General features: G+C 38.6%; 3 protein-coding genes across 13 annotated transcripts in view; all 3 read left to right on the top strand.

Annotated features, from left to right (window-relative positions):
- Nucleotides 1-6602, top strand: part of LOC110044575 (doublesex and mab-3 related transcription factor 3, truncated-like) — a 34800-nt gene extending 28198 nt beyond the window's left edge. For 3 of the 6 annotated variants that reach the window (XM_020750141.2, XM_089296416.1, XM_020750143.2), the window contains exons 2-4: nucleotides 836-916; nucleotides 3393-3766; nucleotides 4145-6602. In XM_020750141.2, coding sequence (XP_020605800.2) covers nucleotides 836-916; nucleotides 3393-3766; nucleotides 4145-4971 — 1282 coding nt within the window. In that variant the 3' untranslated portion in view covers nucleotides 4972-6602. The remainder of the gene's footprint in view (nucleotides 1-835; nucleotides 917-3392; nucleotides 3767-4144) is intronic. The other 3 variants (XM_020750142.2, XM_089296417.1, XM_020750144.2) reach the window with 1 other exon arrangement.
- Nucleotides 6603-8206: 1604 nt separating this feature from the next.
- On the top strand, nucleotides 8207-9968 carry LOC149107143 (N-acetyl-beta-glucosaminyl-glycoprotein 4-beta-N-acetylgalactosaminyltransferase 1-like). Its single transcript, XM_089297041.1, has one exon. The coding sequence runs from the start codon at nucleotides 8434-8436 to the stop codon at nucleotides 9556-9558; it is 1125 nt and encodes a 374-aa protein (XP_089153167.1). The 5' UTR covers nucleotides 8207-8433; the 3' UTR covers nucleotides 9559-9968.
- A 3283-nt stretch (nucleotides 9969-13251) lies between these two features.
- Nucleotides 13252-27608, top strand: part of LOC110044537 (proteasome activator complex subunit 4-like) — a 47010-nt gene continuing 32653 nt past the window's right edge. For 3 of the 6 annotated variants that reach the window (XM_089297169.1, XM_089297170.1, XM_089297168.1), the window contains exons 1-14: nucleotides 13252-13589; nucleotides 17295-17435; nucleotides 18021-18137; nucleotides 19049-19093; nucleotides 20358-20507; nucleotides 21601-21664; nucleotides 22527-22601; nucleotides 22711-22830; nucleotides 23530-23619; nucleotides 24437-24495; nucleotides 24943-25149; nucleotides 25687-25873; nucleotides 26472-26558; nucleotides 26693-26757. In XM_089297169.1, the coding sequence (XP_089153295.1) occupies nucleotides 13414-13589; nucleotides 17295-17435; nucleotides 18021-18137; nucleotides 19049-19093; nucleotides 20358-20507; nucleotides 21601-21664; nucleotides 22527-22601; nucleotides 22711-22830; nucleotides 23530-23619; nucleotides 24437-24495; nucleotides 24943-25149; nucleotides 25687-25873; nucleotides 26472-26558; nucleotides 26693-26757 (1583 nt within the window). In that variant the 5' untranslated portion in view covers nucleotides 13252-13413. Of the gene's footprint in view, nucleotides 13590-17294; nucleotides 17436-18020; nucleotides 18138-19048; nucleotides 19094-20357; nucleotides 20512-21600; nucleotides 21665-22526; nucleotides 22602-22710; nucleotides 22831-23529; nucleotides 23620-24436; nucleotides 24496-24942; nucleotides 25150-25686; nucleotides 25874-26471; nucleotides 26559-26692; nucleotides 26758-27608 lie in introns of those variants that run through there. The other 3 variants (XM_089297172.1, XM_089297171.1, XM_089297173.1) reach the window with 3 other exon arrangements.

Below are 27608 nucleotides of genomic sequence, written 5' to 3'. Positions count from 1 at the left end.
CGAGCAATTGGCCTAAGTTCTACTCATTGTTTTTTTCGACTCAGTGGAAATACAAGATCTATTAAAAGAAAACGGCAAAAGCCTTTCTGGGGCAAATTTAACATTTGTAGGCTTAAGTTATCACTTAAATTTCTACTGATAGAAATCATATAAGATTAAAATAAAGCTTTTAATGATCAGAATTGTGTTGAAATGTATACTAAGCATCTTGTAACCTTGAAAACAAAACGAGAAAGAGTTTCTTTATGGTGAAACAAAACGATTAAATACACAAGAGCTTTTTGCGCGATTTGTTGAAGCAATTGATGAAAGTTATTTTACGGCGGGGTATTTCTCATAGAGCTGACAAGTACAATTTTAATGAGAAGTAAAATGAAAGAAACGGGTGTCAACTATTTTTCTTTAAGAGCGCAGAAGACAAATTAATGGGCAAAAAGAATATAATTAATAGATCAGCAAGCTGTTAAACTATTCCGTGTTCAGCTAAATTTAAAAATTAAGTACACCGTTTTGTTTTAGTGAAGTCTTTTTAACAAGGAATTTATGCCGCTTTGGCAAAATCGATCTCTACAGTTTGAATTGCGCATAAAGTTTTTGATTCAACTTTTGCCGTTTTGTTTTATGTTGGCAGCTCCGGAAAAAATACTGTTCATTACTTCGTAAAGAGACTTTTCTCGTATTTCCTGCTTTTACAATATCAATTGTTTACGTATTCATGGTGCGAGATCATGTATAAGTTATTTGAACGAAATATCAGTGCAAACCGCAGTCGCGAATGCTTGTTTCGTCGCCTGCAGGTCATTTTTTAAAACGAGCTGTTGTTTTCCTTTCTTAGGGTAAGAGATTCTGTTTCAACAACCGAGTTGTTACCGTACTCATCAAAGACCACTTTGGCAGTCGCATCGTTTGGCAAAATGTAAGTTGTAAGCTCTAATTTTTTCTCAGTTCATTCAGTTGTTCTTCTTCTAGTTACGTTTCTGACGGCATTTCCATAATATATTGGCATCGCCCATGTATGCCCGCCTGAGGTCGCGAGTTCCAATTCCTGCTAAAACCATTTTTGCGAGCGTTTTCTTTGCAAAGTATCGACTTCAGTCTTTAATACTCGCGAGCTGATCTATTTCTTTGCTATTCCCTATCTATAATTTTCGTATGCGCTTGTAAATATCATACAATACTGATGCCATTATATTTATATTAGTCTTGGTAGGTAACTGCTCAAGGAATGTACAGAGTGTACCAAAACAGTAATCTATTTGTATTTTATAGTTTTGGCTCAATCATGCAATATTTTAAATGGTCTTAGATACCCATGGAAATTTTCTGCTGTAAGATCATTTCACAAAGTACACGTTTTGAGTTACGTAAGTTGATGTCCCTCTCGCTACGTTGCTTTTTTATTGAAAGAACTTCAGCCAAATATACTCTTAACATCGATCACTGATTCTCTTTTCGATGTCGGTATTACACGGCGTACGCAAGCCTAAACTAGATCACGATATTCATCGCATAAAAAAGCAATCGTAGACTAAGGCAGCTCTAATTTCTCCATTTTGAAGCTAGTTAAGGGAGCTCAGCTCGGGAATGTGCGAATTTCAGTGTTAGTTCGGAAATCCCATAATAGAACATTTCCATTAAAAGACTTTTTCTGAAATATTCAAGTAGGACCAAAAAGATCTGTTGAAAAAAAAATACAGTTCACGTAGTCTTTTGTAGGGCAAAATTCTTAGGACAATATTTACAGACAAATGCATGGAAGTTAAATTGAAAACACTACTTTCCAGCACCAATTGAGGGCACTATACCTTACATCTTCTAGCGGAAACTCTGTGTTGAATGCGGTTTCTGAAATGTTCATGTAGTTGTATTGGGAAGCCCGAAGTCCATATGTTTTCTTTGTTGTTTTCGAGCTAGTCAAATGGTATTGTAATATTCACAGACACGCATTCAAAACAAGATCGAAAACACTTCTTGCCAGCTTAAATTGAAGTCAATATCCCCTACATGTAATAAGTGTTTTGCTGGATATGTTTCAAAGATTTCAAATATTTTAGAACACATTTTTAAGAAACATTGCAGTTCGTCTCATGGTTCCATTTGTAGAAACTGATCATCTCAACTTGATCGATAGTTTTCAAGTGACCGATTTATACATTTAGGAAAATGATTTCTCTTGCTATTTAAGAGATAATCATTACAAAATATTGAGATGTTTACTGGAGTTTTTAGTGCTTTGAAAACTCTTATTATGCAATAAGCCTTAAAATCACTGATAACAAAGAACAACAACGAATCAAAAACTTCGCTTTTGTCATGTACAACTTAATCACACAGAGTAGGTAATAAAAGGTTTGCGTCGTTCAAATTCAAGAACTTTCTCTCGAAAACTTGGGCCATGACCGCGGCTTTCGGCGATGAAGTTGTTAAGCAACACGACGTCACACTCCCGTGGGCGCTGGCGTTATATTTGATTGGTCGGTAAGAACTCGGAAACCCTTCGAATGCTCCTACGAAGATTGACCAAAACCGGAACTCGTTCGCCCGACGGTTGACGTGATATTTCAGAACGGTGACAATATTAATATTATCTTCGTTCCGGTCTCACGTGCCTTGAGGATTTTCAATCAATTTTAAGACATCTCAATACTAATTTTTTTGCTCAAAATCAAGCTGTCAAAAAAAAGAAATGTATCAATCGCTTTAAGGTCCAAGCAAACTGGGTGCTCGTTCAACTTGAGTGAAACCGGCTTTTTTTTTTAAATGATTGACAACTTATTTCTCCTTTCAACCTCAACACAAAGTCAATGATACAGGTTATGACAATAAGAAATTTCATCAGTTCTTCGATGTTGTCGTTATATACTACCAAATTCTCAGACCTAAAATTGAATGAAATATATGGCAACTTGTGCGGAGAATTTATAGTTGGATCGAGCTTGGGTTAGAGAATGACCTGACTGTGTAAAAATGTGTAAAGGCATTCAACGAGGCTTTTATTATATTTTACGCCGTTTTTTAGTTCCGCTCCCTACGGACTAAAATAGAAAAGAGGCTACTTGAATTCTTCCGACGATAAATTAGTAATTAATGTTGTCGCGTTCATATCTTATTAAGCCATGGCGCCGTTTCAGTCAGCTATCAGCACAAATCGTGACCACGAAAATGTACGTGTGTTAAGTTCCTCCAACTTAACGCTTATTTCAAATAATACGTGCAATTTTTTAATATGCGCCCACTTGCGCTATTAACGGTCGCCTCCCATTCTGTACGAAGTCTCGTATAACTTGTCCCACGCATTAATATAACGACAAAGCATATATATATCTACATAGGTGGATTACGTTTGCCAGAAATCAAATTTCTCAATCGTTTTTTCCTTGGCTTATTTGCAGGATGAGTGAAATACTCCCTCAGGTACCCTCCCCTGGTAGCGCCTTGTACCACCGCATTCCAAAATGCGCGCGCTGCCGTAACCACGGTGCTCTGTCGTGGCTCAAGGGACACAAACACTACTGCAGATGGAGGGACTGTACTTGCTCCAAATGTCTTCTCATCGCTGAGCGCCAGCGAATAACGGCCGCTCGAGTGGCTCTTTTGCGACAACAGCGAAAAAACTCAGAAATGACGCATAAAATGGGACCCAAAGACAGCGACAAGGAACAAGTGGGAAAAGGTTTTGGAGAAGATGTTTATCAAAGACCTTCAATGGTGCTTAACTCGATGTCTACGATACATGGCAGGAACGACAGTGATACAGATTATGAAGGTAAGGTTTAGGTCCTTTATGAACTAGTGTGTGTATTCAGAAATTCTGAAAACAAAAGATCAGTCGATAGCTGGTTGATGATTTCAACCTTAATGGCCGATACAAATTTTAATCAATATCAGTTCTCAGATACCAAATATTAGAAATATTTCGGAGACTGTCGGAAACATTTTTCGACCTAGCGATGTTGTTCTGCAACCATTAGGTCACGGGTCGTTTATCATAAATCTTCGGGTCAACCTTCATCTACGAGTCTTCGGAATAATTTCGCTCTCGACGAATAAACAAAAACATCTTCTGTCAAAAGCAATCAGAATTCACCTTTATTGCATTCTATGAATTAATAATTAGAGATATTTATTTCTGTTTCTTTTGCAGACGAAGGTATTGATCAACAACTGTCTCCGACAGCATCCGAAGAAAACGCCAATTCTCAAACCGAACAGCCTTCCGAACCCGAACCGACGATAATCGACGGTGTACGAATTAAAACCGAACCGGAGAAAACGCCGGAAGAAGAGGAAGAAGGGAACACGATAGTCACACCGAGTGAAAACGGGACTCAACTTCACTCTCCGAAGAGGAAAATCAACGGCGAGACGCAACACGATGAAATCGATGTGCTCCGACTTCACCCGAAGATACCTCGAACTTCAGACAGCCCAAACGTGGGCAGAAAACTGCATCAGGATCCGCTCGTGTTGCTGATGCGAGCGTTTCCGAGTCAGTGCCGAAGTGTGCTCGAGTTAGTCCTTCAAGGCTGCGGCGGAAACGTGGTTCAAGCCATTGAGTGTTTGCTTCAAAATCAGGAGAAGAAGCAGTTCCCCTTACCGATGCCCGTCCCGGTGATTGGAGGCGTTGGGGGACCACCCGCCACAATTCATCCAGCCCTGCACTTCCAAGCACCTCCGCTCTTTCGCAAACCGGAGCCTTTTTCGCACAGTTTCGGTCACAGGCCCCCTCTGAGTCCAACCTGTGCATACCCGCCGCCGCCGCCATTACTCAAACCCAAACCACAGGTCAGCGGTTATCCTTTCTCGATGGAAGCCGTCTTGGCTTCACCGCCGAACAATGTTAGTGCGGGCTCAGGATCTCCCAAAGGGGAAGAAAAATCGGTGATGGTACATTTTTGCACAAAGTGCGGCCGGAAGGCGAATTGCGATGACAATTTTTGTGCCTTCTGCGGGCAAAAACTCCACAAATAACATAAAAATGACGTATAACTATTTCTTTATGTGGGTATGTGTAAATGTATCTTTAAGTATCCATGAGGTATTCCGTAAAGAGAAAGTACATTAACCCTCAAAGTCGAGTGTTCAACGTGAAATTTCTCCTTACAAATTTAATAGAAGTTATGAGACGTGTCAGGAGAGTCAAACAAATGATCGCCCCACCTAATTTTTCTTTTGACAGTTCAACATGTATTGTCATCTTTTACGAGGAGAAAATTTTAAACCGTTGCGGAGATTTGAATGTTGAACATTGGAGCTCAAAGGGTTAATTTATCTAAACGCAAAGGCTTTGCTGATTTACTGTTCTACTTAACGAAGGGGAGTGAAATTTTGTCGGGTATGACTATAGACAATAAGAAAGAAACTTCCTCGGATGAAAATATGGAAAGAAAACAAATCGCGTGGTTATAAACTCCGATCGACTGCCGGAGTTTCACATTCTTTTTTGTTCATCGTCGAGGACGATGTAAAGATTTCTTTGTATATGACGATAACGGAGCAGAACTGAAAAACGGTTTATCCGTGAGAAAAAAAACCGCCATGCGTTCAAAGAAGTGATAAAAGATACTTTTGCATTTTAAGCTGTCATTGACGCGGGTTTTCTGAAAAACAAGGCAACAGAACCCGAGATACATAAGGCTCGTGAAATTTGCTCGCTCGTGTGTTTGTCAGTATAATGATATTTATTATTATCACAAATATATATATAGTTAATCGCTTTGATCTCTGAGAGGCACTATCAATCTTATCCTTAAAAAGTTTCGTTCATTTTCTGTGGAATTGGTTTATAATCAAGACTAGAGAAAATTATGAATTCTAATCAAAGTTGGAGAGTAAGGAATTAAGCTTATCGTGTGTGTTTGTTAGCCTACAAGTCTGCAATATACGGAATTGTGAAAGAAGACTCAATCTAATTTCATTCAATGCTCAATAATACCGTTATTTCTTTCGGTTGTGGGTCTTTCGTTTAAGAGCTCTTTCATCAAAATCGTTTATACAAGCTTTGCTTTTCAAGTCCGACTCATTTCTTACACCGGAAGTTCTTAAAATAAACAAGAGTATATCTCTTAAAAGCGCGGATCAATTAATTGTTTTTCGAGCTTACAGGCCACAAAGTGAGCATTTCGACCCCATATTTAATAGTTCTAATTAATATTATCCTGACCGAATATTTAGAATAGAATAGTTAAATCATATTTCAAATTTATATTCACCAGCAGAAAACGTGGAAAAAGTGAATTTAGAGTTGAGTTCACTGTAATCTTGGCCATTCCCGTTTTGTGCTTGTAATGTTTTGTAGAATGTGACAAAAAAATAGATACTTTATTGCGCGACATTCATACTTTTATATGTACCTTAAGGAAATACGCATGCAGAAATGTTAAAATAGAGATGCCATGATTTCGTTTGCTGCATGGTACAGCTGTAAAAGATGTACGACGACATTGGATACATGATCTTGTACGTGTGTGAAAACATGAATGAATATTATAGCCTCTTTTCAAAATTTAAATTATATACGTTAGTCCGTATTTGTAAAAGTTCGTTTTTACAAGAAGGCGAAAAAATAAAGTAAAAATATGCTAACTGCAAAATTTAAAAAATGCTTGTTTGTTACTGATCCCTCCTTGTCAATTGGGTGTCATAAAATTTTCTTAATTCCTAAATTGTATGTGTAAAATCTGGATAGAACTAGTTGGGATATATTGAAAAACAAACCCTACGTTTTCCTGGTTCACTGACTAAATTCCAAAACGTTGTTTAATGAATGGTGGGGGTCCCCCAGCCTCGCGGTTGTGTTGTTTTGGATAACACAAGAATTAGCTGGATGCGTTAGAATTTTCAGACCATCATAACATTGAAATGGGGGTACTAGAGGACAAGGGAGAGTCTGTGATGCAGTTTGATTACATCTTAGTATCGTGGGCGTCATTCTTCGTAGGAAAAAGGTGGCTACTGGTACATTTACCCATGATTCTTATCGCACGAAAACGTAACAAGGCTCATTACAATGTAGAGAAGAGTTCTAAAATCTTCAAATCTAAAATACACAGTCATTAGCACAAAGACAAATATTGCAAAAGAATGGCTTTCCTTGTACTTTATATATAGGCTGTGTAAGGTTCGCGTGCTATTGTGGTTTTTTTTTTTTTTTTTTTCTTTTTGTTTTGAATAAGTACAGTGAAACCTCGATTAAACTTCAAGGCTATTTCGGTCAGGTTAACACTCTAGTGCCAGTGGATTTGGTGGAACGTAGAACGCTTTCAAGGAATGACTTGCAAATTGCGAAGCAAGTGTGTAATCTATTGTTGTTATAGGAACGCTTGAGATCTTTCACTATCCGCTTGGCGTAATTAAGTAAACAAGTTAGTTCCTTACCCGCCTACCCAAATCAAAATTCAATTGACTGGCTCACGGCTGTCACACTTTTTCCAGAGAGGGCGTAAATATATTAATCATCAAGAATGTTTGCCATGTTTTTCTCAAGTATTATTTATCTTGCTGTCTTTATAAAGGGATTGATCATCTGCGCGTATAAGTGTCGAAATTAGCCGTGAAACTGTATCACTTCACTGTTGCCTTCTTTTTTTTTTATCTGTCAGCTTTAACTTGTCGTTTTAAATGCATTTGTAGACATCAACAACAAAAAGAGACCAAGAAGTCTTCCGTGCTAACTGACGGGTGTAAATATCGCTACAGGAGCGTGAACCGTGCGTTGTCTCGTGAAGCGTGGCATGAAAAAAATGTGAATTGCGATTTTTAGTGTGATCTAAAGCGTGAACCGTGGATCACCCAACAATTACCTTGAAACTTAAGGTTGTTATTTTTTTCAGGGATAACCAGATTTAAGGATCTGGAGACTGATTACGGTAATCTCGATTTAAACTCTCCATCTTTTGAAATTAAACAAGACATTAAAGTTGTTATTTAATGATTTTTCATGCCGTATTGCCGATCTTCTAATAAAGTTGCAGCAAAATTAATAGTGACACCAAACTCCAAGGAAGTGATGCGTTTGAATCCGCAAACAATGCGATAACTAAAACAACCTATCTACTGTCATCTGTAGCATTCTGTTTTCGCTGAAGCATAAATGTCTTCACTGATGCAAAGAAGCAATTTCAAACAGTTTTCTCAGTCATGCATAATAAACATTAACCGGGTCACACGCTTCTGAGGTTTTACGTCCAAACTAAGGTAAATCTCGTTTGGTAGAAAGCTACCTCGGAGGTAATTCAAGAAACTTGAAATCTTTACGCATTGTGCTACATTCGTGTGTCGCCACTAAGCTTCAAAGCAATTTCTCGTATCGGCAACGACTTACGGAATGGCTTCACTATGAATTCCGTTTAGGAGCAGGCTTTTACAGATCAAGATAACAGTGTGGCGTGGAGTTGTTTTCGTTCTGGGCGAAGGAAGCTGCGATATCTCTCGATGGTTTCGCGGCAAAGCAAAAAGGGAGATGGGCAAGCTATTTGGTGTCTATGTACTCTACCTATTATTATTTTCCCATTTATTGTCATTTTTCTGCTCCATCGGAGTTTTTCTGCCGACGAGTTTCTTCAGCATTCTGGATTTAAAGGTAACACGCCTGCAATGGCATTTAGGAAAGACATGCGCTTGCTCAAAGAGCAAAATGAGTTTTTCGAAACATTGCTGAACATGACAAAAGCTCCTGCTACCAAGTGGTCCACAGTTGCCGACGTTGTTTTCGCCGTTGACTCGGGGAGGCGAGATCCACCCGCCGACTCCGATCCGATCGAATTACACAGAGACGAAGAATCTTCGGATCACGACGGAAAAGTCGTAATCGTAACCCCCGAACCTGACACTGGAAAAACAGGTAAAGTAACTTTTGCTCCCAGAGAAGACGAAATCACTGGACATGCGTTGCTGTCGGCATTTTTCGAGCAAGTTGTTCCCGATAACATGGCTGGAAAGCTAAACGTTCATACATGGCAAGGGATTTGCGGACCATACGTTGAACAACTTCGACATTCTCCACTGTTTCCTCGTTTTCCTTATATGCGAAAGTTTTTGAATCAGTTCAAATCGCAGCAGGAAGAAAGCGACTTCGGAGAGAGAATATTCGGTTTTATTCACCCCGAAAAGCAGGGCTTTCACGAGTTCGCGATTACTTCCGATGATACCTCGGAGCTGTGGTTGAGCTCCGACAGCAACCCGAAGAAATCACGATTGATCGCCGCCGTGTATTCGGCCAGTGGCGCAGCCTGGACAACTCCTTATAATTTCAAAAAGTATCCAATCCAAGTTTCAAGGAAAATTGCACTCAAATCTTCTAGAAAATATTACATTGAGGCGCTCCACAAACAGTCTAAGGGAAGAAGCCATGTTCAAGTATTCTGGAAAGAACCGGGTTCTCAGACGTTCAGAATAATTCGGGGTAAACACGTATCTCTCTTTGTTGATGATAGAGACATGCATGAGGAAGGAGTTATGGAGGACATTGATTTTCATAGTTATGCACCGCCTGGAATACCAAGCCACTCCAAGCGGAAACTGGACTCCAGCGTTAAGAAATTTCTTTATAAGTGCTAGGAGCCGTGCTGAGATCATGCACTCGAGAGAATAAGCACTAGTTGAGTCCAAAATGAGCCCGCAGCTTACCTGTCGAAGTTGCTTAGCAACTGATCGAACCGTATTGGCGTGAAAACTCTCGGAGTATTGTACTCCCGTGGGCTTGCGATTTTCTGTGATTGGATAATTAAAAATCGCGAACTCTACGAGTGCGCCAAAGAAGATAAGCCTAACATGGTACCTGTATATATAAACAATCGAACTGTGAGGAACAGTTTATTATTATTTTTCAAACATTTTTCGTAAAACGCGCATTTTTTAAAAATGATGGATTAGAATGTGTTATCAAGAAAAAAATCTGACACAACTGTATTATTGGCAAAGAAAATTCAAAATATATGCATAACAGCAAGTTGTGAGAAATTTAAAAAGGCTTTTTTTTTTACAAGGTTGATGTGCGTTCTTTCTCAAATTAAGCAGAATCTGAAAATCAGAAAGAAACGCTTTTTTTTTATTTTCATTGTTCGCACATTTTCCTTATCCCTATGGAGCGCGATACTGGCCACTGCAGCTGTTTGTTTTGTCTGTCCAGGGGCAGTGTCGCGGAATTGGTATCTTCAAATGCCTGGTATACATCACAACTGCTTCCGCTCAGTTCTTTTATGACAGTGTTTCGTGTGACGTGCGCGACACTTGATGCCTGAGAATTGAGAAGGATTTTCCGTGAAAGAGGTGAAAGAATCAAAGAACAGGTGGATTATCTGTCGGCTTTCACGGGCTCCCAGGGGAGGTACTCTAACAAAGTTTTATATGATTAGGCTCCGCTTAGAGTTCCAACCCCTTACTCTTTTGTATACCATTCTGACTGAAAAGGTTCCCGTCTAGTATACATTCCTTAGCTTCGAAAAAAGGTATTTCTTTTGTATACCTACTTAAGAACATTGCATCTCTTTTCCTAACCCTTTAAAATGAAGTTAATGATGTAAAGCTTAATAAACAGTCCATTTCCGAATTACCTTGTGCCTCTGTTCTAAAACCAGTCCTCGTGCAAAACCTTTCATATGAAAATGACTTTGATTTAGATGAAAATGAACCTGTACGTAGCGGGAACCATATTAATTGTTTCGAACGAAGTCTCGTTTTGACACAAAAGGCAAAAGGCAACTCGGTAATGGCCTATTAGATGATACAACCGTAAGGTGCGCCTGTTCGAAATATTTTGATTTAAATCCTTTTGAGATACCTCAATGACAGATTTCACTACCCTTTCATATACCTCAACTTGTGAAACTCCTACCCTTTTATACACCTGAAGCCTGAAAAAGGTACCCCTTTCGAGCTACTATTCTGCAACATCGTATTGGATTGTTTTGCTTGAACACAAATCTCCCAAATTGATAATCTATTGCATAACTAGACTGCGAGCAGTCTCTCATGTCCTCTTTTGCTCAAAATCCGTGAAGAAGAACGCAAGGAAGAACGCAAAACAATTTGAGCGTGCGAGCGTGACATGCGAAGCAGCGGGCCGTAAGTAGCGCGGGCGTCGGACGCCCACGCGTTGGACCCCCACGCTACTCGCAGCTCTCGTAGAGCTCTCATGTCACGCTCGCACGCTCACTTGTTTTGCTTTCTTCCCCAGGGATTTTCGAGCAAAAGAGAGACTGCTCGCTGTCTATTGCATAACTGTACATGTATCCCCTGTGGAATCCTTGCACATCGCTACCCTGGTTAAATATTACCAAACAAAGGGTAGATTTGGAGAGGTGACTCCCGGATCTTTTTGCCAAAAACGCATTTTTCGGACATTTTGGAGGTTTTCAGCCTGGATATGAACCAAATTACCTCTGATCTACTCAAAAAGGCATTTGCAACATGACCGCATGCCTTTCTTTCCCCTAGCATCGCGTTTTACTACATTTTTGCTGGGCATGAGCAGAAGTCAAAATTTGCTTACGTCTTTAGGCTTTTCGGTTTTTATAATTTTTTTTCCGCCATTCCTTTTTCTGCTTTTCTTATCTTTTTGCGGCAGTGATTGACCTTCTACTGGGCTTGCTTCGAGTTCTAAGATTTCTGAGAAAGTATTATCGAGATGGGCAATTTTTACCTTGGAGTAACTAAGTGTAATCGCAGGAAATTTTGCTGTGAGTTTTTCACTCAAATTTCTGAGTATTTTCGTGCATATTTCAGGTTGCATTGAGCCGATCACTCTGATCTGGGTATCACTGAAAAGATCTTTTCCTCCTGCAGAACTTGAGTATAGATGATGCCAATTTTGGTCAAAGGCGATGAAGTCAGAAGTGGCACAAAGGCCAACGCTCGTCACGGCCGGTTACGGGCGGCACCGAAGTCAATTGGTTAAACAGATTCCTATTGCAACAAAGGGGATTTAAAATAGACGGAGGCAAAATTCTGGCCCGAAGTGACATCCATATTCCTTGAATTGGGACCCTCTAGAAACCGGAAAACCGCTCAATTTTGTTTTTCAAAACCTAAAAAATCGCCATAAATATTACTCAAAACCTAAACACCATTGCTCATAATGATGAAAACTGAAGCACTCAGTGCAAATTCAAAATTTGACGTGCACTTTTCCTTATTAATATCAATAAGACATTTCATTTGAAATCATAGCACTACATTTTTAGCCTATATGCGCTATTAACCCTTCAACTGCTAGATATTTTTCCAAAAACGGCAATAAATGTTACAAACGGCCCCCCTAGGCAATTACGTCATTTAACCATACAAACTAACATTCCCCTTCACTAAGAGGCATAGAGAAGATGATTCTAACTAACATTTTTCCTGATTCGTGTAGAACACTATTGCAGTGGCGGATCTAAGGGAAGGGGCCCGGGGGGCCCGGGCCCCCTCCTTATTTTGGGTAAAAAAGAAATATTCTCGATTTTCGACTTCTGTGTGATGCTGTCTGACCACCCGAGGGAAATAGAGAACACTAGGAACTAGGACATAAAAACCGAAAAGCGACTGCTGAAAAAGAAAATAAAGACGAAAACTTCAACAGAAACCAAAACCGAAAAACTGGATATTTTAATGCCTTTCTTTGCAAAAAGCGAAATTCTTTTGCACTGAAATAATGACCAAAACTGAAAAACCGAAAACCCGGCCAACGGACCCCTCTTCATCGAATGTTTTGTTAAGTTGTCTTCACTAAAATGCTCTTGCTGTAAGCCAGTTATAAACTTCCTGAGGGTCTTTAGGTGCTCTTATTGAATGGTTTAGTCATTTCAAAGCAGACATCTTTATTTCACTGGCTAATAGGTTGCTATGACAAAGAATAGACGTCACCCAACTTGTGTTGACTTGGGTTGGGTGGCCAAACGGTGAAAAACGTCCGTTGACTTGCGTGCAAATTTGATCTCGACCAAAGTGAGCGCAAGTCATCGCAAGTGCACGGCAGGCCTGGCCAAACGGAGTCGCAAGTATAGACCGAAGTTTTCAACTTGCGTCTACTTGCAAGTCCGTCCTCTGGGGGCGAAAACGGAGTTTTTCAAAGAGAGCTTCGACTTGTTCAATCCATATTCAGAAAAATAAACCATTTAGACAACATTCTCACACTACTTCATATTTTCTTTTTGGTCAAATGCCCGATCAAACTGATCAGAGATAGGAAAGATTGATGCCCAGTCCCTGCTTGAGAGAAAGCAAGTACAAGTGCAAGCGTAACTCGCATGACCCTAAAAAGCAATCCGCTGACCTAATGCCATGCTTTGTAACGGTGATTCGGCAAATCAGCCAAATCGTTCGTCTTTTTACCCTACATTGATAAAAGTTTTCATCTGTTCCTACGTTATGCTCACTTAGAAGAAGGAACAGTTTAGCAAGTGATCGTCTAAAGATCACCAGTTGAAAGTTATGTTGGACTTCAAGCCGCAAAAGGAAATCGTTTACAATCGTTTTTTACCCTACAAAGACAGGCTAGATGAAGAGTCCAATAAGTTTCTTTCCGAGATTAAATACAGTCTTGGTCGAGCTGTGGTTTTCAAAGAGACCAGCCCTGGAATTCTGTACTGGAGCAATCGACTGACAAAGTAAGTTGTTTGGAAAAAGGGATTAATGTTGAATTTTGGACTAAGAAAAAGTGAAAGGGGAACCTTAAAAATATGAGCTTAATTGAAGAGTTTTAATTTGATCGATCATTGTTTTCTAACTAAAAGCTACTTCCTGTGTAATTCTCTTTCGACCTCAGCAGGAGCAAAATGTTGTTTTAGTTGATTTTTGATTGGGAAAATGAAAAAGTTATTTGGTGGAAAGAATTTTCAAGTTTCTTCTGGTAGTTGTTAGCGAAGATTCTTATATCTGCGTTAAAAAAAATAACAGCTGAACTTCTTGAAGTAACATCACGACAGCTGAAAGATTAGCAACAGTCTAGTTTCTCTGATGAGAAATTTTGTAAAGGCACGCAGGTTGCACAGAAAACCTATTTTCAAGCTTGAACTTTGGGCAAGCTAATTTAAACTACAGTTGAACCTCGATATAACGAAGGGCCAAGGAACAGGCAAAATTTGTTTGCTATAACAAGGTTTTGTTATATTGGAGTTCTTTTCCATATATTTTGCTTTTACTAGGGCTAAGAATATTGCTGGTTATGTCGAGGACTTTGTTAAATTGAGGTACCACTGTATGATGTACTGGGCCGAGAGTCATCCACACTACCCCCACCCCTACCCCAACCCTGAAAAAAATTCTTAATACATGTAGTATGATTGATTGACTCAAAATTAAACCAATTCAATAACTGCATCTCTAAGGGCAGTTTTAAGGTCATTCCCCAGTATTGCATTGCGCATCCCTACTGCGCATAATTTCACGCGTGATTAGCGCACGTACATTAAAAAATGGCGGCTTTTTCTTTACAGCTGGACCTCGCCATAGAGGTAAATCGTCATTTTCTCGCAAACAAGTATGGTGACCTATCATTTTTTTCTGTTGTTTTGAACTGAGTAATAAATTTCTCTGTGTAAAATACATATGGACCAATTCTCAGTGCAGAGCAAAAAGCAATTGTCGGAAACGTGAATTTAGCAAGCAATCGTAACTACAATCATGGTGCTATTATAAGGATTTATATGGGTATAAACTAGGTGCTTTTGCTCCTAAATGAACATGGGGACCCCTCATTTTTGTTTCAAAATTTAAGTTCCTATAATATAAACAATCGATAGGCAAAGTTTCCCAAAAATCTCAGTGCAGGTTCTATTTCAGTGGAATGACCTTAAATGAGTGTCATTAGACCAAAACCAAAGTACTATAATCACTCTAGCCAATTACAAAGGACCCAGACAACCCAATGAACCAATCAAAAATCATAGTAAATCATTGCACATGTAACTGATGCAAGACATAGGAAGACATGTGCAAGGTATTAGCGATTGGTTTCAGTTTTAATTCTGATTGGGTGAAAAAGTGGCCCAAGTTTTTTAAGCCAATCATGAAACCTATTAATGCAAAACCAATTACTTTTCCACACTCAAATGAAAACCACTTTAATAAGAACTTCCTCAAAGATTTTCCCAATTTAATCTTCTCTTGCCCGTAGGGCAAGTGAGAGATAGAATCAACTAGCCCGACTGCATTGTCCACTAGCCCCAGGGTATCGGACACAGCCATCTTTGCACCGTGGCATACAAATCTGTTCATGTCAAGTGAATTGAAATCAAATCGTTATTGACACTATTTTGCATGGAGGAAAAAATACAGAGTATAGTTTTGCTTACCAAACAGGCCATATCATACATTTAACACAGTAATGCTGTCTCACTTTTGTTGTGCATGATTGGTTAAAAAATTGACATTTACATTGTGGCACTGAAATGGGTTGCTCTCATATTCTTCAAATTTCAGAATGTAGTGATAAATCACTGATTACATTTATATTTTATTTCTTGCCTTATGAGCGGTTCAAACAACTTTAACTGCATGCAGTTTGTGAGTCACCGTGTGAGCTGTCTAAACTGTCTCAACTGTTTAAACTGTCTACAACTCCGAGCTTGTTTTAAGTCAAAGACGCCAGAATTTTGCTAGTTTTAGTATGCATAATTATTATTTCCCTTTTATCATGTCTGTCAGTTAGTACGCACGCTGTGATTGGTCAGTTTAGGGGGCCGTAATCTACTGTGTGACCCGCTAAAATTTAAAGCTGTTTTTGTTACCAAAATGTTTCGTAGTTTATCGACAAGTGTTCTTAACTTTTTTAGCAAGTAAAAGAACAAAATTGTGTGTTGAAACCTACTAATGATTTCAAACGATCATTTCAAATTGAGTCGTTTTGCTTTTGAGGTGTGTTAGAAATTTGAAGCTGTTCCGGTATAAATAGAAACCGTTCCCGAGCCATCAGACACACAGTAGAGATATATCAAATATCTCACTAACCTCGTTTTCTTGGTCTGTACTGTAAGTTACAGATCCTCGTTTTTCCCCTTTGATTTATGGCCCCTGCGCTTCGTGCTTGGGCCATAACTCGATGGGGAAAAACTCGGTCCGTAACTTACAGTACGGCCCTTGAACTGGGTTAGTAAGAGGTATTTATCTTCAAATTGTGGAGCAAATTCACCCATTGATGCTTTGGAAAAAAAAAAAAATAATAATGTTTTGCATTCATGTAAGAGCTCACTTTAAATATGTCAAAATTATGAGCAGGTCCACCTGGATTTGAATTATGATAAAGTCTTTTCAAGGCGACTGAGTGGTGCCAATTTTGTGGTCCAAATTGCAGCAAAACTTATCTCTACAAGTGTAGTTCTAACTTAAATGTTTTCCAGGGTTCATGCCCCTGGGCCCCCCGAGCTTTGCATATAGAATAAATCGTCAACAAAGGAAGTCTTCTTGTCATTTCATGTAGTGTGTGTATGTCATATCCTGATGCCCTTGTGTCAAAAATCTTATTGAAACCCTTGATCTCATTCAGAAGAGGAAATCTCAGAAAGGACCTTTGTTTTACTTGTACAGTGGAACCTCTATTTAATATAAGCAGCCACCTATTGAGCAGCCACCCCTTATTAGTGGCCAGTTGTCAAAGTCCCAAAATTATTGTCAGTAAAATACTGCAAATATAACCTCTCTTAACCGGCCACGTCTATTAAGCAGCCATGGCCACCTTTTGGTCTTCCTGGTTAGGGTTTTTCTATAGTCTTTACCTCTATTAAAGGGCAACCCAGAATTAAATGCACGGACTAAATTTACTTTGTTTTGGAAAAGGCTATGGCAGATAAGAGTCGGATATAAGTGACGAGTGATTAAAAACATTCAAACACACTTTTATCAAGGCTGTCTTGAAGTGACTCCATGTTCATTAAGAAATTAACCTGATGTTGACAATATTCAAGGTAAACAAACCCCTGTTAAGTGGCCACCTTTCATTTCCCCAAGGGTGGCTGGTTAATACAGGTTTGACTTTACTTGTCCATGTATAAGCTACGAAAACAGGTTTTAACTGGGGGGGGGGGGGGGGGGATGGAGAACTTTACAAACTTTTATATGGGAAGGGTCTGATTGGCTAATTCTAGGGCATTATTCTCCTATAAGGTCAATATGGCAAGGTCATGGTTTGAGATTTTCCTGTAAAGACCTCATTCTCAGTTAATAAGTTGTTTATAAATGTAGATCCAGAGGTTCAATAGATGCTTGCACAGTATTCTGCCAGTATATTGGAAATGACTTTTGAAACAGCCTGCTAACTTGTACAGTAACTGTATACATGTATATCACTTGTTTAAATAATTTTTTTACTTTTTCAGCTATATAAAGCTCTATGGAAGAAAGTTTTCAAAGGAGGACCATCTGAATTTTATACAGATCTTCTTTGAACTAACAACAGCTCCTAATCTTGATCCTCAATACGTGATTTCCTTTGGCCATGTATTGATTCTGCTACTCAAGTAAGTGTATAAATTCATTTCATTACATTCTTTACACACACAGCATAATTTATCAATTTATTATTAGTGGAGCTCCTATCCACCAAATGCCCCATACCTTAGAAAATTTGGTAAACCATCCAGCTAAAACAATTTGGTGGTCAGATGATTGTCCATACTGTACATCTATACGTATGTCCATATGCCACTCGGACTGTGCATGCATGTGCAAGCTGAGCCCCATACATGTACCTTGAAAAAAAAAAAGAGTAGCTAGCACCATAATCATAGGTGCATGTACATCTTTGATATGGGACATCCATGTTCAATAGCATTCTATCCAGAAGGGAGGAGAAATACTCCAATTCACATCATGCAACAGACAGAGAGTTACGGTGTAAGTGTTGGCCATACTGGCTCCTACATATTGTAGCTGAATGTTCACAGGCCTTGCATGATGCTATTGATTACTGAGATTCACATCGTGTCTCTGACTTGGTTGGTGCTCACTTGTAATAAATTCAAAGCCAAGTGACAACTTATAACATCCGTGAAGGTATACATGTACATCATCTAACTTCTTTAGTTTCTATCAATTCCCTTTAGGAAGCGAGAACTAATATCAAGAGATGACCTTCTTCTGCCATGGCGACCTCTTTATGACCTGGTGGACTTTACATTTCATTCGAAATACGAAGTGGCTGGACTGAAGAAACATCCCATGTAAGTTTTGAAACCTGCGAGCTTTTCTTGTGCATTTCAAGACAATAATTTGTACTGTAGTTTAATAAAAGGCATGTGCATATAATTATATATACCATTATATATAATGCAATGCACGCCTGTATATGTGTGTAAATGTAGCTTTGATTCTGACACAATGCAAATTAGTTGATTATAAGAGAATACATATCAGTAATTAGTATAAATCTACTAGCATTATATCACAAATGCCATTCTTTGATTGGCTATGCTACTCACTATGTATTCTGTGATAGATGGTGTGTAGTGTAGCAGTGTGCCCTTGTCAACAAAATGATGGCTGCTTCTTGGCATTTTTGAAGTGTCTTTGAAGAGGATTTAGATGAAGTTTTGAATGACTTGTAGATTTATACTGCTACAATTATTAGATTATTTGCTCTCTCTTTCTATGCGTGAGCAGCCCTTGTCAACTGTCACGCAAAAGACATTTTGAGCTCATAATCCAATTGTTTAATATAAGACTTTCAACAGTTCCTGTGTGTGAAATTTTGATAGAGGGGATTTTCAATACTAGTTAAAGATTTTAGCTCTTGAAACTTTTACAAAATTGTGATGCCCCTGTTCATACATGTAATATCATGCCACAGACCCCCTAGATAGTGGGCAATGAAGTGGGGCTTGGGCCATGACCCAAAAACATTTGATTTTCTTTGTCTACAGTATGTTAAATACTATACATGTGCATTTTAAAGTTAATAACACAAGTGAAAGTTCAAGCAAAAATATTGAAATTTTATTATGATAGTAATAAAAGTGAACATTACTTGGTTAACAACTCGCCTGGAGGCCCTTCACAGTCTGTAGTGTGTAAGTGTTATGTGTATGACATGAACAATAGCAAACTTTTTTTTATATGTTCTATCATCTACCAGAAAACTTGAAGAGACAGTGAAGCATGTGGTCCGTGTATCAAGAGTGTAAGTAGCACAAACTACACATATATACTAGTTATGCAATGTTGTTGAGGGGTATACCATGGTTTGCACACAAGATTTTTTGGCAAGTTTGTATACCAAGAAAATACAAGTGGCAAGTGGGATATTTTGTAGTACAGGTATACCAAAGAAAGTGTTGTATAACTATTATTTTTATACCATGCCACAGGAAATATAGTGGCTAACACAATTAACTCAGCACCTGCTGGGAATTAAGTTAGATGTATTACTGTTGAGTATACAACAGCTTTCCTCTCTTCTGATTGGCGCTATTTTTTATGACATGGTATGAATGTACTGTAAGTTTATATACAGAATGTAGCAGTTGTACATGTACCATATTACTGTGGAACGATTTTACATGGACACAAACTCTGTCTAATCAACATGTATCTTTATTTAACTGCAAAACTGTTTAATCAAGAAACAGGGATTTTAAATGACCCGTTAATTGACCCATACGTCAAATCATAGTACATATTAATTAAGTATTGGACAGTCTGAGTTCGAATACTAAGGCACTTAGTCAAGAGTATGAATAGGTACTACCAGAGTGCCCTGTCTGCTGAAGACAACCACAAAAATTGCAGGGGACTAGATGCGATGGAGTAGCATCCCATTTTAGTTTGGGAGTGTGACTGTATAGTGGTAATTATTATAGTCCAGATTCAAGTTAATTGAGACTGCCAAATAAAAAGAGTCACAACATCATCTGACTGTACGTACTGAGTTTGTCTGTGGCCATGTACAAAATTACCTTTAAATTGAAGGAAACCTGAAAATAAAAGGTTACTAGCTAACAGATAGAAAAACACCAAAGAGCTAGTAATAAACAATAAAGAAATGGAGAAGATTGACACAAATTACAAACAATGAACTTGAAAAATTTAAGCTTAACCTTTTGATGCACAAACCATGACGTATGTCCTTTAATCTGAAGTGAATTATCCACAAAATACCTTCACCAAAGTGATGAAGTGTAAGAGTACACAGAGTTGCCCTTAGTTCATGCTCTCACCCATATTAATTTGCAAATATTTCACTTCAGATGGAGACAACTGTACAGATACATCTTTAGTCTTGTTATTCAGCAGCCTTGGTTAACTTTAAAGTGGACTATTTTCCCAGGTGCACTGCGTATTAATTACCATAACCAGAGTAAAATCGTAGTGCTGATGGGTTACTCAACACCTCTTATGTACCAGTTGGATCAGAAAAACATTGAACTTGGCAGTCTTATTTTCAGGTATTTTTCTGAAGACTCCACCCAGGAGATGCTTGATGAGTGGCGGCCGTTAATGTGTCCTTATGATGTTACATTTAGCAAAGCAATGTTTTACTTTTCCCTGTTTTTGCCAACAACACTCTCGCCTGACAAGCACAACAAAGGGTTCAAGTAGGTAATTTGTTTATTGATCATAAATGCAGTCATCAGGGGCTTCATTAAGGGCTGGGCACTGTACAAATTGACTGGCTTTAAGGATGACTTTGCCCACCTGGTTTGACAATCTGGGTAAAGACTGTTTTCTTATAAAGAAGTTCAATTCGAATAGTTTTACCAGCCTGTGAAAACGAAACCCCTGAGTTGTATATTAACTTTATTCATTTTCCAGTTTTTGCTTTTTTGTGTATAACTTGGAACTGTTGTTCATTTAAAATGCTTGGTGAAAGTAATAATTCAATATTGGTATTGTTGGCTTGAACTGTAATTTCAAATTCTGTGATTAATATGACTGCATGTAGACTACATGTACAAGACAAATTTTGTTCATCATGTTTGTTGCACATGTTATAATGGCTGATATCCAATGACTGCTAAACCAGCTAAAACTCTGGAAGTACAAAAATTAGTGTACATTATATTCAATGTTGCAGTTTTGATATAGCTACAGTAGCTACATGTTCATGCAGTTGTACAGTATCTATATAATAGTAAATGGTAGTCAGGGTTGTTACAAAGTTTTCAGTTAGGTGGCTTTGTTTCTTGGGATAGGCGACTGAGACTAAAGGACTAGAAATAAGTCAGCTGAGTCATTAGATCATGACTTTGTCACAGCCGCCTGCTTAAAACAACCTTGCCATGGGTACTTCTCAAACCTGCGTACAAGTCCATGTGTATTGTAAACAGTTGTTGGCCATTTGGCTTTCAGTATAGCCAGTGACTGTACATGACATCTGTATGAAAATATCTACAGGTAATTGATGTTCATGTACTATGGGTATTGTACAGTCATGTAGTTATCAGCGCTTTCATTTAGTTTTGAGTCACCTGTAACTTTGTATTCCACACCCGAAGCAAACATATAACTTTGTGGGTCAATTTTATCAACAACAGGCCATTTCACCCATAGCATCAAGGCAAAATCTAGCATACTCACAGTCAGTTCTGTTAGTACAATGAACAGGACATAGATCAAACTTATTGGAGAGAACTTTCATGTCATTTTATTTGAAACTCATTGCATAGCTTTGTGATTGCTTTCCTCCAGGTTGTGGTTTGATGAGCTGTTAGGGATTTGGCAGTCATGTACCAACAGCCCAAGATGGGAAGAGGTATGAGCCATGACCTACGTGTACATGTCAACAGAAATTTTAACGAAGGTTCCTACTATTTCATGTACATAAAGTTGAACATCGCTCTCAATAGCCAAGCAGTGCTAGTCTCTGACCTAAGTCAAGGCCGAAGCCATAAAAGAACTATGACTGAGGCAATCTCTGGACATGAAAAAATAATCACCCAGGCAATGTGCATGCTGTAAGTCTTCTTTTTCTGCTCTTTGTTCATGAGCGCTTGCAGAGCAGATGGTCAAATATAACTTTCAAAACTTCTTGTATGTTTATCAATTTCTTTCTGGCTCAGATTGTGAGTGGAAAATCAAATTGTACTCTCTAGTCTTGTAATTGGACACCCTGAAAAAGGTTTAATATGATTAATACAAAGAATTTTCAGTTCTGTATTTTTTGAAAAGAAATCAAAACAAAAACACCAGTCAACAATAACAGCAATGGCAATAGCAGCATCCTGTACATAAATTATATATGTATGGGATCTATGATGCCTCATAAGCATTGTTGGAAATGACGTTTGTTACAGACCCTTGGAAAGTTTTGTTACACTGTATATCTCCTTTTGTGCACTTCTTGCCCCCAGGATTTCGCGCAAACATTTTTTTTTTTTCAGTTTTGTTTTGCTTCACACATGACCAACTAAGCAAAAGAGGTACTAGCTACATGTACATAGTACAGTAGTACATGTTTAGTGCATGGGCTCCCTTGTAGCTACAAGTAAGTTTGTGGCCATGCACCTTTTTTGCCAGCTTGGCGAAAATTTTTCTGAGATGTTTTGAATGAATTACATGTATCTCCTCTACCAGTAATTTTAGAAATGTAATTAATTTTATCATCACTTTTCCAGGACTGCTTAAAGTTGTTTGCCAGGCTTGCAAAAAATAACATTGGATTTGTTGATTGGAGTCCATACCTTGCAACTGTGAGTAATACACTGTAAATTAACCCATAAATTTAGTTTACCCAATTATTTCATGAAATGCCATGGAACCATCACTAAACTGCAGGTGTTCCTATTTTATGATCTTCAGGTATTTACACGGATTTTAAGGAATTTTCATCTTCCTGTTGGCGGCAATACTCCTATTAGCAGCCTCAAAGATTATTCAAGCATAATTAGCTCATTTGTTATCTGGATTATCAATTCAATGGTAGGCCTGTAATGTTGCTGGGTTTTTTTTTAACATGTAGGTAACAGATAAATAAATACATGTACAGTGGAACCCAATTGATCTGGTCACCAACAGGCCACAAAAATCTGGCCGTATTAACAGGGTGGCCATCTTAAAGGGGTTCTTTAAATCAGAAAATGACTGACTGAACCTTTGTTCAGGGCAGAATAAAGTGGCTGTAATAATGAGGTGGCCGCAAGGGGGGTTTCCACTGTACATACAGTCACATAGCATGGCTTGAAAACTTGAAAAGATCTTAAATTCCACCTTGCTGTTGTAGCTCTCAAATTTTGCTTGCCCTGGGCAAGTCTTAGTTTACTGACTTTGTTTTGAATTAGTTGGCGGACGACTTGCCTGGGCCCTTGACCATTGGCAAGTGAGAATGAAAAGTAACTTGCCTGGCAGCAAAACCTAGTTGTCCAGGATGACCGGGTGACCTTTTTTTTTGAGCCCTGAAATGGGGATTTTTGAAAGTCAGTGTAAACAAACAATGGAACATACACTGTACATGTCTTCAGCCATGTATTTTACAAATGTACTTAGGGCCTGTCAAGGATTATTTTTTGAGACTGTCGCAAGACATACATTCTTTAGAATTTAATACTGTAGCTGTTAGCAATTAATAATAATAAATATTATTATTTCGAAATCTGTAATTTCATTGAAATTGCTTTTCAGAGTAGCTCCAGTTCGACTCAAGAACATCTCTGCAAATTGTTCAAAGCACTGGAATCTTTTTACCATCCTTCAAACAATGGACGTTACTCAGTGAGAACTTGTACATTGTATAGTCAGAATGAAACTGCATTTTACTTTAGTATGGTTATTGAAGGTCACGGGCTCCTGAAGTTATAAATTAAGTTATGAATCAATTGAATTAAGGTGCGCCGGTGCAAAGTTACTATTGATCCCAGACGTCTGTTGAAATGGAATTTTTTTCAGGTCGTTGCATGCACCGTTGGTTTAAGTTGGGGATTAAAAATGAACATGTGATGACAAGCATCTCTTGGCTACAGTTTGCAGTACAGCTGTCACAAATTCCTCAAAAGTAGCCAGTTCAACTCAAATCTTATCCGTGTGATGGATGTGCATCATTCAAACTCTTCTCTGTATTATAAAGTTGTGCGATACTCAACAAACTTGCAAACAAACTGTGAAGCACCTTCCCCGACGGCAGGAGATTCACTCATCACTCAATCATGAAATTCGTCATCACATGATCACTTTTTTTGAATCATGAATCAATAGTGTGTACATTTGTACAGTTTCACCTCTCATAAGCTGTTACAGGCCTTTGGAACCAGTTCAAAAGTTTGATGCTGGTTTGAAACATTTTGTACTGATTCAGAACCGTGGGCAAAAATTGAACTACAAGGTACATGTCCACGTGTATACATGTACATCGTAGACCTCTGTGCATGTAAATGATGATAATTGTAATGGTCTGTATTGCAAAATCAGACTGCTAACAGTTGTAGGGAGCCAGTCACAATGCATGGACCAGCTTACCTTTGTTACGTACATGTATGTATGGACATACATGTGTAATGTGCATCACTATTAATTTTCTTCTTCTCTGTCACAGGGTAAGCTCCAGAGGTTTCTTTACAACTTGCCCAAAGAAATGATAAAGAGGCTTCACAGGTAATAAAACATTGAATACAGATAATTAATTGATGATATTAATTATCTTTTACTGTGGGCAGAATGATTAATGTGATACCTGAATGGTGACAAAGTACAAACATGTATACAGTGGAAGAAAGGTGTCTGTCTTCCCTATACTGTTAGTAAGAGTATGTGTACACCAAGAGAATTTTGAAGTTCTCGTAGCAACTGGAGAACTTCTTTTACATGTGTGTGTACAAGCCCTACAAAAAGCCTTTTTGAACCTGTCCAAGCCCATGGCTTATTGGAATTTTATGGTCAGATATCACACTACACATACTTGTTTGCACATAATTTACATGTTGATGATTTACATGACTGTAAGTTCTTCTTGCTACAGCGGCATGTATATGATAGTTATACTTACATGTAACTATATTAAACTTACACGTACCACCTTAAATTGTTTTGTTTTTTCATTAGAGAGAGATTTCCAAAGAATTCTTGGGAGACCCCCATTCCAGAAGAATCCAAGCTGAAGGATGATGACCTGACAGCATTTGTAGAGTGCCTCAAGCCTGCTGTCATGCTAGCAGTGTTTAACAAGAGTGGAAGCTTTGATGCTGCTGGGGCACTGCAAAATCTGGCTCTGATCAAACCAGACATAGTCCTTCCAACTCTATTAGACAAGTAAGGTTTACATGTACATGTGTAGTTGGCCAAAATGTAATATTTTAGTACATTATTTTACAGTAATCACTTTTGTGCTTATCCCATAATTATTTTAGCCTCCCCTGGACCTTCCTAAAATGGGCAACGGTGAACCCTTTGAAAAATATGATCAATTTGTGGACAAAGCATTTCATACCTCTCCTTAAAAAACAGTTAATGAATTCATGAAGATTGCTTAGGATTGTTTTGCCTTAATGCTGTTTTAGTCAAGGAGGTTGGCAAGCCACACATGTAGACATGACATTTGAAATTCAGTCGAGTAAATTCTATCTTTAACATCCTCCTGTACAGACCCCCTTTTTTCTGTAAGTAACATACTGTAAGTTGGTTGTACGTAATTTGTAGATTGTAATGTGTAGATACGTACGCCATAGACTTTTTTTTTTAACTGTAGTGTAAGTTTAGTTGCAATTGTTGTAATTGTTCGAGCAAATTAAAAAAAAAAATCCTTCTGTAGAGAACAATAACATCAGAGTGTGTACTTTCTTGTCAAAGGTTATATGTGGCTTTGGGTACCCTGACAGAACCTCATCAGTTGACTGCCACCTTAAACTGTGTGACGTCTGTAGCCAGGGCACTTGTCAGGCCAGATGAATCATACCCTGCTGGCCGCAGCCATGTTCTACCATTGTTACAGCTGGTGCTTCCTGGAATTGACCCTAATGACTTCAGAAAGGCTTTGGTGAGTGCAGACGTCTGCAGTAATTGAGATCAGCAGGTCAAGCTTGTGGTTTGTGTGAGGAAAGACATTGCTTATCACTAACTGGGAAACATACTGACAAGTTTACTTTGTGCAAGGCTTCTTGAATCCGCTAAGGACCATCTCTAACAGTAACTCATTTCTGTTGGGTTGAATCATGTTATTTTTCAGTCTTTCACCATGGGGGTTACAGGTCTGTCTCACTCTTGTTTTCCTTGATCCCTACTATCTTAAACTTAAACAAAGTATGACTCACTGTGGGAAAATGCTATTAAACTCCCATTAAAACACTGCACTGTAGAAAAGAAATTTCTCTTTAATCGGTGTTAAAGATTGAATCCTTCAGTGATGGTGTTCATCCAGCCCACTGCATATATACCTTCATCAATTTTCAGTTTCACTTGAAAGTTTAGGTACAAAATGTAGTAGTAGTAGTCCTCTGCCTTCTCTACTCTATTATGCTTGTTCATGTGGTGAATTTGATGGCTTTAAGTGAGTGCACTTTGTATTTCAGTGCAGCACCAGTAAACATGCACTGTACACATACTTAGTAATGATGCTCACTTGATTATTTTTGTAGGGAACGTTTATGTTCATTTCCACCGTTGTTTGTCTGGTGCCCGTTGTGGACTGTTCAGAGGCTGTGGGAGTTGTAGAAATGACAGAGGTTACAGTAACGTTTTGCGTGTTCTTTGTTGCTTACATTAATTTTATTACAATTACATGTATGCTACAAGTTGCAGTTTTATCCTACATGAATCCATATCAAGGTATTATGAAATTCTTCTTAACATTTTGCAGGATGAGAAAGAGTTGTGTCTTGCAACGGCTCAGTTCGAAGACTTTGTGCTACAATTTATGGACAGGTAAATTCTTAAACTGATGACATTAGACCTACAGTACTTTAGGCTTCTCATTTTGTGTAAGATCTGTAGGTTTCTTTGCAGAACGGTCCAAGAAACAATGTTTACATATTTATACTTAATACAGCTGATCATCTTGTAATAAACAACTTCTATAGACAGCCTTAGTCACAGCCCCAGCTACCCGCACATACAATCACTACATACTGTTGAAGCAGGAGCAGGCACCTCTCCTAAATGTATAGTGGAACCCTGTTAGTCTGTATTAACAGGGTGGCGGTATTAAAAGAGTTCAGTAAAAAGAAAATGACTGACTCAGCTCTTCTTCAGGCCGTATTAACGAGGTGCCCGGAAGGTGGGATTCCACAGTACAACAAGTTTCCAATTCCCAAGGGTGTTCATTTATGGGAGGTTTTTTAAAACTTGCCAAGATGAATGTACATTTTAATGTACTCTTATCTTGTCAACGCTTATCGGTTTTTTTAAGGCACAGGGGTGCATCTATCCCATGGTTAGCATAAAAGACTTCTGACTGTTGAAAGCTCCTCTGTCGCGACTGTTTGGGTACAAATTCGAGTTCAGTGCTCAACATCTTACCACCCACATGAAATGGTTTACAATTATTGCTGTGACCCTTATCCAATACTAACTAAAAAGTTGTTGTGAAGCACTAACATCCAACATCCATCCTTGTGGAGGCATGATGGCCTCATGGTTAGTGCGCTCGCCTCCGGATCAAGAGGTGCAGGTTTGAGCCCTGGCTGGGGGCATTGTGTTCTGTTCTTAGGCAAAACACTTTACTTTGACAGTGCCTCTCTCCACCCAGGTGTATAAATGGGTACCGGCGAATTTAA

Source organism: Orbicella faveolata, unplaced genomic scaffold, assembly GCF_042242905.1.
Source record: "Orbicella faveolata isolate gen_17 unplaced genomic scaffold, um_ofav_v1 contig_27, whole genome shotgun sequence".
Classification (NCBI taxonomy): domain Eukaryota; kingdom Metazoa; phylum Cnidaria; class Anthozoa; order Scleractinia; family Merulinidae; genus Orbicella; species Orbicella faveolata.
The sequence above is the reverse complement of the archived record's forward strand: the minus strand, read 5'-3'. Positions and strand labels throughout refer to the sequence as shown.